General features: G+C 50.9%; 1 protein-coding gene across 1 annotated transcript in view; it reads left to right on the top strand.

The window, feature by feature from the left end:
* Positions 1–13,047, top strand: part of DNMT3B (DNA methyltransferase 3 beta) — a 45,725-nt gene that overhangs the window by 22,821 nt on the left and 9,857 nt on the right. The window contains 11 exon segments of the mRNA XM_043495641.1: positions 1,319–1,460; positions 2,530–2,661; positions 3,310–3,354; positions 4,871–4,950; positions 5,632–5,744; positions 7,144–7,327; positions 8,155–8,239; positions 9,898–10,043; positions 10,262–10,352; positions 10,810–10,958; positions 12,012–12,097. Of these exon segments, the coding sequence (XP_043351576.1) occupies positions 1,319–1,460; positions 2,530–2,661; positions 3,310–3,354; positions 4,871–4,950; positions 5,632–5,744; positions 7,144–7,327; positions 8,155–8,239; positions 9,898–10,043; positions 10,262–10,352; positions 10,810–10,958; positions 12,012–12,097 (1,253 nt within the window).

Raw genomic sequence — 13,047 nt, 5'->3', positions numbered from 1 at the left:
ATAGCATTTCTCAGGGCTCCGGCCTGCATGGGGAGCACTGGGGACATAGGAATGGAAGTTAGAACCTGCCATATCCCACCCACGCTGAGGCTGTAATTAGTGATCTGCTGTGTGAGGCGCACACTTTGTGTTGCCCAGAGTGACTGAGGCAGCTGGCGCAGGGGCGCAGCTGGTCTGCTCAACATTAATACTGAAGAAACTAAGGAGGGTGAAAGTGCCTGGGCCAGGAAACCAGGCCCCTTCACCCCTAAAAACGGCCCTGCCGCCACCTTCCTCTGGGGAGAGCAGGTGACGGAGTCAGGACTCTTGGCTTCCATTCCCTGATCTGTTACTCTCTCGCTGCATAAGCTTCGGCACGGGGAGGTGAGGAGAGTTTCTGCTATCAAGGTGTTAGTTAAGATGTGGGGGTGTGTGTTGAGATCTTGGGATGCGGCAAAGGGTCAGTGATTCTACCCAGCTGTTTGGGGTGGGCTCGGTGATGCTCACACCGCTTTCCTGGCACCATGCCGAGGTGCAGACTTGGGGCCGGACTCTGCTCATGTTTATGCTGTGGGGGATCGGAGTAACTGCTGGCTCCACCAGAGTCACGCTGGTCTTGCTGAGTCTGGCTCTGTGTCAGGATCTTTGCTTTTCCTGCAGCAGCTCCCCAGTCACTCGGGGGTGTTATCCAGGGAGCAGTTGCTCCGTGCTAATGATTGATGAGCAGCAGGTCTTGTTATTGGCACTGGGGCTAAATGCCTCGTGATGCTAATATCTGGAACGTACAGTGGGACCCATTCCACTCCTGGTTACTCACTGCAAACCTGCAGCGACTCCACTGCCTTTGGAATTCTGGGCCAGTGACGACTCTTGCTCCTGTCTGGGTTGGGGCTCGCAGACATGGCTGGTTGCAGGCATGCTCTTCTTAGCTGACTGGGAGGGAAAGCCCCGGAGGAAGCAAGAGAGCCCTTGATAGTGGCACACCCACTACTGGAATGTGTGGCAGTGCTGCCCTCAAGGAAAGGCCTGTTCGTCCCCCGACCCCTGGGAGCAGCTGTTGCTGCAGGTGCTGGTATGAATGAGCCCAGTGTGCACAAATGTTTGGGGGGAGGGTTGGCACAGGAGGCTGCATCCAAGCAAGAAAAGTCAGGCCAGCCATGTCGCCTGGGTTCAGCATTTCAGCCAGAGGCTAGAAGACAGAGAGCCCCCATGATTCTCACCCTCTCTCTCCTTGAGTGGTTGTTTCCAAGTGAGACCATCATGGGGATGCCATTGTGAGACGCTTTGACTTTTCATCCGGCTGTGTAGAACGTGGTAACTTCTCCTCTCTCTCCGGCAGGTTGCAAGGAGCCGGGCAGGGAAGACGTTCCCAGGCACCACTGGGGAGTCTCTGGAAGAGCAGCTAAAGCCCATGATTGACTGGGCATTCAGCGGCTTCAAGCCTATGGGATGCAAGGGACTGAAACCACCGAAAACTCCAGGTTTGCTGCTTTTGTGAGCCAGACAGCAGAGCTGGCCTGGTTGGGACTTGCCAATGCACCTGGCCATTTGAATTTGGTTAGCTGCCGCTGACCCCACAGCATAACCTGCAGTGGGGAATTCGTTTGCCTTGGCCAACCTCTTTCATCCTGTCTGCATCATCATCTGCTGGTCAGGATCCCCTTTGCACATCAGGGACCAGAGCTGTCTCTAGTTTAACTCTAGGGGTTGTAGTGGAGTTGTCCCCGGGATGTGTTTGGCCTTGGTTGGGCAGTAGCACAGTTGGTGTCAGTAGACAAAGGTGGCCACAGCAGCTTAGCAAAAGGCCAGAGGAAGGATACGAAGCACCTTTCCGTTGGCATAAAAATATTGCTCCAGGAACTAAACTGTTGTGTTCACCCAGCAGGCAGGGCTTGGGCTGGGTGCTACGTGAGGGGCTCGGGGGACATAGCTTCCCCCTATATGGAAATATTTGGATGCCCAGCAAAGGCAAAAAGTAAGAATGGCCCTTGAGACGCCTCTCCGAGAGTCCTGGCTGGCCGGGAGGGCTCAGTGTGTGAGAAAGAGAGGGGGTGAACTGTGCCAGGTGCAAAGAAATCTCCCAGCCCTCTCCCCAATCTCCTAATCATCTCCAGCACATGCAGCCCTTGCCGAGGTCTGGCATTGGGATTAACTCTCCTGGCACACAACGGGAATGTTGAGGGTCTCACCAGAAGCTCAGACTAAATCCCTGCGTGAAGGACGGGGTGTGGGTACCGCGTTGCCAGATGCTGTGGGGAACATGGCATCGGGTCGAGCATGTCTTAGCGGAAAAGGCTTCCCACTGGAAGAACACGTAACATGATTCTAGTTTGGGAGCGCTCTGGCCTTTGTTTTGTCCTCACACTAGACCAGGATAAATTTGGCCACAGGAGTAGGGCACTTATACTTGGAGAGGAGGAGGGAGAAAGAAAAGGGAGAGAGAGAGAAATTCAACACCTTTCTTGGAAATTCTCAAGACTGTAATGAGCCAGGGTAGTGGGTCAGGACCGGACAGAGTATGGGAAGCCTGAGGCTGCTCTCCTTTCATAGAGAACGGAGTGGCTCCCCTCAAGAACGGCATTGAAGAGGTCTGTGCCCCTGAACACTGCCCCCCGGCCAAGCGACTAAAGACTAACTTCTGCAACAACAGCAAGGAGCGGGTGGAGGAGGACCAGAGCAGAGGTAACTTGGGAGATGCGGGGAGGGGAGGCACCAAGGGTGGATGTCGCAATTCAGCAAAAATTTAGGCATAGAAAGCACCAAAGAGAAACCTCTCTGGGCAGGTGATAGGCTGTGACTCCCTCCCAGGCAGCACTGAACGAACGACATTTTTTTGGTGTAGCACCAGAAATGTGGGAGCTGGAGTATTTGTCTAGCTGTGTCAGTACAATATCCACACCTCTGCACACCCACATAATGTGTACATGCCCCCGCTACACATAGCCCTTGCCTGCACATAAACACGTGTAGCATGACAGCCTAATCTAACCACGGCTATTCACGCACTTCCTCATTCTGCCTGCTAATATACGGATACAGAACGTTTTTTGCCAAAATGCATTTAACTGTATTGTCCCCGCGTTCATTTGGGACTGTCTGGACTGTTTCAGAGCAGTGAACCACTGGAGTAAAGCTCCTAAAAGGACACACAGTCTGTATAAGATAAGTACATAATATGTGAATATATACTCCTTCGTGTGACTATTCAGTATTGCTATAGTGGTTTAAATTAAGGAACTTGAGTGCTATTAAATAGGCTACACGTAAAGTTTGCTACATAAAATCGTTTAAGGACTGAGCACATTTTCCTTTTGTTTTTTATTTGTAAAGAGCAAATGGTTTCTGAAGTCACAAACAACAACAGGAGCCTTGAAGGTAATTAGTTCCCTTTTTTCTCTCAGTCAAAAGTCAGTGGCTAAGTCAGGTGCTTGGATATGGTCTCAGATGAAAGATAATTGGTCTTCCCTGTTTAATTGCACCGTGTGGAATTATTGGGAAGTTCTCCAGATTGCTGGAGAGGTGACCATCCTTCCCTCAGGGTGAAATGCAGGAGGGCCACTCACCATGCAAACTTCATTTACAGCCCTAACTCTGCAAACAGTTACCCATGTGTTTAACTTGAGACGCTGGGAGCAGTGCCTTGGAGTTCGCTGAGGTTGCTCTCAATGTACAAAGTGAAGCATGTGTGTATATCCTTGCAGGACTGCATCCTGACTCCTCTCAGGAGAGTGTATGTGGTAGATAGACGTTTCGCTGGCCCTCTGTACGTACAGGGGTAAATTTCAGTCTAAGAGATGAGTCTACTGGCTAAAGGTTAAGGGCCAAACGCAAGTTGGTCAGAAATTGGTTTGTTCTTGGAATTCCACTATACCTAAACATGCTGTCAAAACGAGATGGGGCGAAGGACTGTATAATGGTCTATGGAAAATGGAGCAAATGAGGAGGGGGCTGGAATATAATTAGTCCAGTATTCAGTGGGACGCAGCAAAGGGGAGAAGTAGCCTGTCTTTATGGACAGTATCAGGGGGTCACCGTGTTAGTTTGTATCCTCAAAAACAACAAGGAGTCCGGTGGCAAAGTGGTTTCTTACCCACAAAAGCTTATGCCCAAATAAATTTGTTAGTCTTTAAGGTGCCACCGGACTCCTTGTTGTTTTTGTAGACAGTGTTTTCTTACAAACTAGGCAAAACTGAAACTCAAGAAGGGACAGGAGTGTAGCGAGATAAGGCCCAGTCGGGAATGGTGGTAACCATTTTAAGGACGACTGGGTTCTAGTCTGCTCTGCCACTGACTCAGAAATGATTTTCACCCTCTGTGCCTCTTTGCAAAGTACTAATAATGATCATACCTACGTCACAGAGGTGGTGGTTGGCTCTTAAGATGCTTCATTCTGCAGACTAGTAGGTAGGGCCCTGTGGACTTCTGGTGGGTGCTGTGGTGAGAGCCACGGAGGGGGCAGTGACAAACAAAGGGCTGTGTGTGGCAAAGAGGCCTGCCACTCGATTCTCAGGGGTCCCTTTTCACTGATTACAGCAACGAAGGCGAAAGGTAACTGGGAACTGAGCTTCCTGGGACATTTGGCTCCCGTTGTGGGTGCTGAGCACCTGAATCGGGGCTCTTCGTCTCTCTAGGGCTAGTGGAATCAGAACCAAGAAGGGTCTCTGGATGAAGAGAGATCTCTCCGTCGTTAACGCGGGGAATAATCATCCTTCTTTTCTGCCCTCCTGTGTCTCTCGTCTGCCTAGATTGAGCTCTTCGGGGCGAGAGCTGTCTCTTACTGTGCGTCTGTGCAGCGCCTGGCACTGTGGCGTCCCGCTCTCGTTCTGGGCCTCTAGGTGCTACTGGGATCAATAACACTATTTTTAAAGGGTGTGTTCATTGTATTAAACAGACAGTTGTTTATCGTGCGGGAGAAAAAACCCAGCCACATTCCACCCGCTGTTTGAGGGGGGCCTTTGCCAGACTTGCAGGGTAAGTCACTAGTGAGGGTGGGTGTGGGGGGCCGGGGGAGAAGGCTGGGTCAGGTCACTGTCAGTGTGTAGTGACTCTGGCTACTGCAGCCTGCGAGGCTTTGAGAGCAGATGCCGAGCGGTGTGGGGTGAGAACCAGCTGGTGTGGGAAGCCCCAGGGCCTACGGGAGCTGTGCTGACCTTTCTGTGTCGGGGTTATGCTTTGCTCTGCCAGAGGGATGCTAGAGGGGCCATGATGTGACTGTGCCAAGGCTGGGGAGGGTGCTGGTCGCTCCACCCGGGATAGGGCAGGGGAAGGTGGAGCCAGGGTGCCACACCCTTGTCCTGGCCATCAGAGGGGAGAGCACATGGCACCCTTCTAACACCAGATCCAAAGCCCATGGAAATCAGTGAGACTCATTCCATTGGCTCCCCTGGGAATTGGATCCAGCCCCTATGTGAACGTGCGGATGCAGCGTCTGCTGCCCTGTGCACCCAGGAGCTCTGGGAGGCTCCCATGAGACACCGGAGAGGTGCAGCTCCTTGCTGCCTCTCAGCATGAGCCAGAGCTTTCCTGGAGCCTCCGGGGTTTCGGCGTGCGCCGTGTGCCCCCTCTGTTCTCTCCATCTTGCCCGGTGCCGTTTGGGGCTGGCTCTGCAGCAGACTCTGGGATTCTGACTCTCTGTTGGGTGCTTCTCGCTAGGATCGGTTCCTGGAGCTCTTCTACATGTACGACGAGGACGGGTACCAGTCCTATTGCACCGTCTGCTGCGAAGGCAAGGAGCTGCTGCTGTGTAGCAATGCCAGTTGCTGCAGGTAGGCACCCCACCCTGGCACCCGCCACTGGTGGTTCTCCTTCTCCAGCAGATCCTGGGCTAAGTTCCCTCTCAGCTGCGCGGCTGTGCCCCTACAGCCTGTTAAGCACTGCAGAGGCGCTCAGGGCTGTGGTGGGGAGAGATGCCTCTCCCCCAACTCTGGACCTGCCGCAGCCAGGGGAAGAGGCACCACTCCCCCAGCCCAGCCCCGCCTGGCCCGGACCTGCTGTGCCTGGGGAAGAGGCGCCTCTCCCACCTCAGCCCAGGTACTGCTGCAGGGATAGACAGTTGCGGGGAGCTCTTTCTCCCTGCAGAAGCTCTGGGGCAGCCTGCACCCCAAACCCCTCATCCCTGGACCCACCCCAGAGCCAGCATCCCCAGCCAGAGCCCTCACCCTCCTGCACCCGAGCCCTTTGCCACAGCCCTGAGCCCCTTCCCAGATGCCGAATCTCTTGGCCCCACCCCTGCCACATGAATTTTGTTATGTCACACGTCACCTCCATCTTGGTCTCAATAACAAAATTCATTCCGCACATGTGGGAAAAATTAGAGGGAACACTGAATTCCTGGGGCAGATGCTGCAGGGGGAGGGGACTCTACTGCTAGAAAATCTGGCCAGTTGGGTTTCAGTACCTAAATATAGGTTCAGGAGCCATGGGATAAGCAGTCTGATTCGAAAATGTTGGTCTACAACCTTCATGCATCCCATAGGTGTGGACTAGGACAGGCTAATCAGTGCAGTAATGGGGGCTGAGATTTTCAGAGGAGACTGGAAGAAGTTGAAATTCAATAGGAGCTGGCTGACTGGCTGCTTTGAAAACCCCAGCCAGAGAAAGGGAGAAGCCACTTAGACATAATTCGGAAGACACTATTTTAAGTCTCCTGTAATACTTTCCCAGTGGCTCCTGACTTGCTTTCTCCAGATTGTAACCCAAAGGTGTATAGCCTTTCTCTTTATGCAGTGTTGTCTCAGTGAGTCCAGCTGATCAGACCTGGCTTGTGAACAGCAATTCCCAGGTGAAAGCACTATTCTCCGGGCCTGATTGTGGTGTGCTGTGCTCAGCAGACGGGGCTGCCTCATACCTGAGCAGGTCTGTGCATGTAGCCCTTAAAGAGAATAGCACACGCCTTGCCCCGGATGCAGGGGCGTGAATACCCTGGCTGAACACATAGCTGGAGTCATCAGCTCTAAACACCTAGAGATGCATGCATTCCACAAGGATGCCAGAGAAGTCCTGGGGACCTGCTGTCTCCCTGAAAGATGGGAGAGATGAGAGAATTGGGCTCCATGATCATGTCCTGTCCTGGGGAGATTTAAAAGCATAATCTTGGAGGTGGAAGGTGGCTCAGCGGAGGAGCCTTTGGAACTCGGAGTTACCGTGTTCTCCTGGTTTGCGCAGGTGCTTCTGTGTTGAATGCTTGGAGGTCCTGGTAGGACAAGGTACCTCAGCAAAGGCAAAAGAGCAAGAGCCCTGGAGCTGTTACATGTGTCAACCACAGAAGTGCTATGGGGCGTTACAGCGCCGGCCAGACTGGAATGTACGGCTGCAAGACTTCTTCACCAGCGACAAAGGACAGGAATATGTAAGGAAATCGACCTGGGGCAGGAGTACAACAGATCTCACGTGGGGATGGGTGAGAGATACTGAAGGACACTAGCAATGGGGAAGGACGTAATGCTGTGTAGGACATGGGAGTGGGGATTTGCACAGAACCTATAGTCGTCAGGACTGGGGCAGCCTCAGGCCATACAGCAGGAGGGTAAGCAGGAGAGAATAAATGTTAGCTATACATATGGACATGAAGGTGGAGGGGCAAATCCTCAGCTGCTTTTAGTTAGCCAGTGTACTTCAGTGGAGCCATCACAGCTTGCCTGAGCCGAGGATGTGCCCCAGGGAGAGCAGCAGAATGGCCGAAGGACAGCCGAAGAGGGAGGAGGAATTGAGGCAATAAGGAATGTTTGATCTCTCTGGCTCTTGTACGGCATGCATCACTGTGGTCTCAGAGTGCTTGAATCCTTTGTGCTGCCTATAAAAGGAAGGTTAGCATCTTCCTTGAGGGGTCCTGCTGACTCTTATCTGGGATTATGGGAATCTGCTGGATTCTTAAAACCACTCCTCAAAATCCACACTTTTCTGTTAGCATTTGATTCAGTCATGGTGCCCTTTGTGTTCTTGACTTGTGTTTTCCTGCACACATGTCTCCCTAGGGTTCTGGGCTTACAGATCCTTTCACCCCCGGCAGAAGCTCTCCTGAAGAGATGCCAGCTGAGAGCCACGTAATGACAGGGCTTGGGCCTGCCTCATGGAGCACTGAGATGTTAGCCAGAGCAGGGGAGTCCTGCTGCAATAGGAGCATGAGCCCAGGCTGAAGGTGCTGCCTACTTCATTTCTCTCTCTGTTTAATTGCAGGATGCACCTAAAATCTACCCAGCAGTCCCTGCAACAGAAAGGAGGCCAATTAGAGTGCTGTCCCTATTTGATGGCATAGCAACGGGTGAGGAGCCAAGAGAGCTTATTTATGAATGACTAACACTATTAAAACTTGCTGATTATTTATGAATGATTAACAGTATTAAATCCTTGCTGATTGACACTGCTCTAGTGCCTGCTATCCAGGGAGCTCCAAGCCCCTCACAAACATGTATGAACTCAGCCTCATGGCACCCCAGGGTGCTAGGTCATTGTCGTCATGCCCATTAAGCAGATGGGCAAACTGAGACACAGAGTGATGAAGTGACTTGGCCAAGTTCACACAGAATGAGCCTGTGGCAGAGCCAGGATTCTGAGTCCAGTGCTTTATCCACAAAACCACCCCTTAAAACTAAATGCGGAGGACGAAGAGTCCAGAATTTGAGTAGCTGCTCTTTCTGCTCAACGGAGGGAAGTTGTGGTGGGAGAGGGCAGGCACGTGAGACACAATTGTTGTTGTCCCTTCCATTCACCAGCGGAGCCTGAGCACAGACCCATCTTTCTTATTAACTGATATGGAGAATGTGAGAGCAAATCAAGCCAGAGGTTGATGCCAACATTGTGTCCCAGGTAGAGCTGGCTGGAAAATGAGAATTCCAGTTTGCAAAAAAATCAGAGGTTTTGAAATGTCGTCTTAATTTTGCCTTGGAATGAAAATGGGAACTTTTGAAATTTTTCATGAAAAATCTGGAGAGAGACTGACCCACCCCAGAACAGCCAATAGCCTGGTGGGTAAAGCACCCGCCTTGGGTCAGAGAGATGAGGTGCAAATCCTTTCTCTGAATCAGACAGAGCAGGGACTTGAACTTGGTTTCCTGCGTCCCAGCTGAGTCCCTAATCACTAGAGTGTTTGGGTGGGGAAGGTTGTCCGTCTTTCTTTCTTTCAACACATCTGGGGCAAATTCCATTCTGCTGTATGTAAGATGCAATTCCACTGAAGTCAGTTGAGTTGTATTTGTTTTTAAACCAGGGCTGGATTTGACCCTATAATTCAGCTTCAAGGTGAAGAACCATCAGCTTGTTGAAATGCATCCAATTTGGCCATAAGACCATGTCATGCCTACTAAGTGCACCCAGGACAGTGTGTCCTCGCACACATTGTGTACTCTGCAAAACCTAGGATGCATTCGGCAATTACACACTATATAGGTTCTACCAAAGTCCTGGACTGGATCTGGGTGGGGAATGGATTCTATATAGCCAGCTTGACGAGATAAATGTTGGAAGCTGGAACAGTTGGGCAGAAAGCAAGGGCCTGATTCTCTGAGGTGCTGAGCAGCCTCCTTGCCCACTCTGTTCAGGGAGAGGCGAGGGAGCTCTGAGGGCTTCCCTATAAGATGGAGCCCCCAGTGGGGAAATGTCTCAGGGCAGGTGGCTTGACTACTGAAGATCCAGTTCTGCACACACCTCCCTCACCCTGGAGAGAATGAATGGGTGCACCTGGGAGAAGTCCAATATGTTCCTTGAAGGTATCTCTCTATGGAGATGATCTTCAAGGGTGGCGGGGGAGCTCAGAGGACCAGATTCTGCCACCCTTACTGACATAGAGAAGATCCTTCGTTTGCACTTGCTCATGAAGCACCAGGGTAGCACAGAGTGTGTGTTATGGGCCGATGGAGGAGGATGGGGGACTGATGAGAACCACCTGACCAGAACTCAAGCTGGGTGTCTTTTCCCCAACAGGTTACCTGGTTCTGAAGGACCTAGGCATTAAAGTGGAGAAATACATTGCCTCTGAGATTTGTGAAGATTCCATTGCTGTGGGAACTGTCCGGCATGAAGGGAACATCACATACGTGCATGATGTCAGGAACATAACCAAGAGAAACGTGAGCATAACCAAGAGAAATGTGTTCCACGGAAGGGCTGGCAAACACACTTGCCATGCCCAAGGATTTACTTTGTTTTATTTACTACTGAAAAGGAGAAGTGTGAGCTGAGTGTGCAGACCTGTGATACAATTGTCATGCCCCCAGTGGCACATACTTTAATGGGAGAGGACTGTTACTTGGTGTTCACTGACACTGAATCTGATTGTCTATCCTAGATTGAGGAATGGGGTCCTTTTGACTTGGTGATTGGTGGAAGTCCCTGTAACGATCTCTCTATTGTGAATCCTGCCAGAAAGGGTCTGTATGGTAAGACTGTTTGTTTCTGGAGGGAGGTGGTGGGTAATGGGGAATGGAACATTTCACCTCAAGCCCACTGGTTCATATCCAGCCGGGGTTGGTGCTGGTCCCAAGATTCTACCATCTGCTCTAGTGACTGTTTGGTGGTTTCTGGGAAATGACTTGGTGTCTCATTCCAGTTCCTGGTGGACAGGAGTCCAAAACTGCCACCATAAATGGCGTTAATATGTTCCCCAGTTGGTACCTGCTTCAGGGAGGTCCAGGACTGAATGGACCCTGGAGACTGAGCTTATCTTACCTCTGGAAGAGGTTCCACTACTAGTTCAGGGTGGAGGTACATTTGCAGCGCTGTGTGAAAGGAGCTCTTGTTGTTCCTGCCTGTGCTGTCACTCTTCCGGGAGATGGGAGTCTCTCTTCTTTTTGGGCTGGGGTAAGTCCTCACAATTTTATACGTTCCCTATTGCAGAGGGAACTGGGAGGCTGTTCTTCGAGTTCTATCATCTCCTCAATTACGCACGTCCCAAGGCAGGGGAAGAGCGACCTTTCTTCTGGATGTTTGAGAATGTCGTGGCCATGAGAGTCAATGATAAAAGGGACATTTCTCGATTTTTGGAGGTAGGAGTCACTGCAGACCATTTCCTGCATTCCTGCTCTGCAGACAAGGGCCTAGAACGGGTAGGCTCTTGCATTCTGGGATGAGGCTGGGCTGTAAGAATATGTATGGGCAGTGGTTGTATAGGGACCTGAGGTTAAAAAGCTCAAACAAAACAACTGGGGAGGAAGGATGTTCTAGAGGATGATGCACAGAGCTGGAAATTGGCAGATATAGGTTTTATTTCCGGCTCTGCTTCAGATTTCTTTTCTGACCTTGGGCAAATGGCTTCCCCTCTCTGTGCCTTAGTTTTCTCATCTGTAAAATGGGATTAATAGTTCCTAGCAGCCTGGCAGGAGGATTGTGAGCTTCCGTTCATTAGTGTAAAGTGCTTTGATATTTCCAGTTGGAAGGTTTTAGGGAAGTGCAAAGCATTAACTCTCACAATAACAAAGACAGTGCTACAGAGAAGGGTGCAACTTCTGTGGCATCATTTGCAGCCCGTCTATTGCGTCTTGTAAGAGTCTCTGCCTAGGAGGATAATTTTCTCCCTGACCCAAAGTAATGAACAGTGAGACACTGGAATCTGATCAACATGTATCATTGTTATTCATTTGTATTGCATTGGCGCCTAGGATTCCTGGTTCTGGATCAGGACCCCAATGCGCTGGGCCCTGTACGCACGCAGAACAGACAGACATTTATGCTGGCTCCCTCTGAGAGGATCTACTGAGTTTTTAAAATTGTATGTAGCAGAGAATGCACTTCCCATGCTGGGCACAGGACTTCAGGGAGCTGGAGGATGCCGCTCCAGCCCTGGCCACTGGCATACAGGACTTCAGGGAGCTGGAGGATGCAGCGGCAGCGCTTGGAAATTTAAGGTCCTAGACAGATGGCCTTTTAAGGCCTTGTTCACTGGTTACCTGAGGAGCAGGGCAGTTCACCAGCCATCTCCATGCAGTGAGTTGATTTGGAATGCAGCTGGAGGTGGCTGCAGTTAGTGCTGGGTGGTGCGGTTTATGCTGGTCACAGCTGCTTCTCTTTAATCTTTCCCCTTTTTCTCTCTTGGAATGCAGTGCAACCCCATTATGATTGATGCCATCAAGGTATCAGCTGCACACAGAGCGCGCTATTTCTGGGGCAATCTGCCTGGGATGAACAGGTAACTCTTCTGTTTGTGAAGCTCTCCTGGTTCTTTCCTCCTCGGCACCACGTGCAACTCCTGGGAGCCAAAGAGACTCACTATCCTGCCACCCCACAGCCCTTTGCAGAGCTCTGTTATCTTCGTCATAACAATGGTTCTGTTTCTGCATTGCACTTACTGTTAGCAATTATGTGAATCTGGAAAAATTGTAGCATTTGGGCCTGATCCAAAGCCCGTTGAAGTCGATGGGACCTTCCCTGGATAGCAGGGCACACTGGCTCAGGCCCTTCGTGCAGTTTGGAGCTGTAGTAGGAATTTCAAACTCATTATCCTCCATCCTAATGGGTTGCTCCAGTAAACTCTTGTACAGCTGACAGGACAATGAGTAATCTGAATTCCCCTCTGCCGCCACACAGGGCACTTGGTTTCCCTTGCTTAGTGCTGTGAGATTGGGATATGTGCACAGTCAGCACTCTGGGTTTGATACGTTTAACAGACGTTGTGATAAATGTACCCAGTTCTCTTAAGCAAAACACTCCCGTTTCCACCAGGTGGAGATTCTCTTGCTTCTACGGATACCAGTTCAGTGTTTGTAAACCCACATGCACAATTGCCTTTTTAGAAGGACACTGACAGTCCAGTTCCCTATGGACCAAAACCCACCACTGTGAGTGGCACTGACTGGCCTTCCCCCTGCTGACAGCCTCAAGGGAACAAGGGTTTGGATGGACCGTAGAGCTCAAACTAAACTCTCCGTCCCGGAGACGGTCCATCCAGGGCCGTAGTAAGGCCCATTTGCAGGGCAACATGGGGGAAAGCTGGCATTGTTGCAGTCTATCCTGTAGCTTTCTGAGGATGAACAGAGGCTCCACCCTCCCTGAGCCTTTCACCAGCACCAAATTCACAGGAAAAAGTTATAATAAAATTACATAGCAATTAATAGTGACCTTGTTAACCACATCAAAATC

This window comes from Dermochelys coriacea, chromosome 13 (genome assembly GCF_009764565.3).
Source record: "Dermochelys coriacea isolate rDerCor1 chromosome 13, rDerCor1.pri.v4, whole genome shotgun sequence".
Classification (NCBI taxonomy): domain Eukaryota; kingdom Metazoa; phylum Chordata; order Testudines; family Dermochelyidae; genus Dermochelys; species Dermochelys coriacea.
The sequence above is the reverse complement of the archived record's forward strand: the minus strand, read 5'-3'. Positions and strand labels throughout refer to the sequence as shown.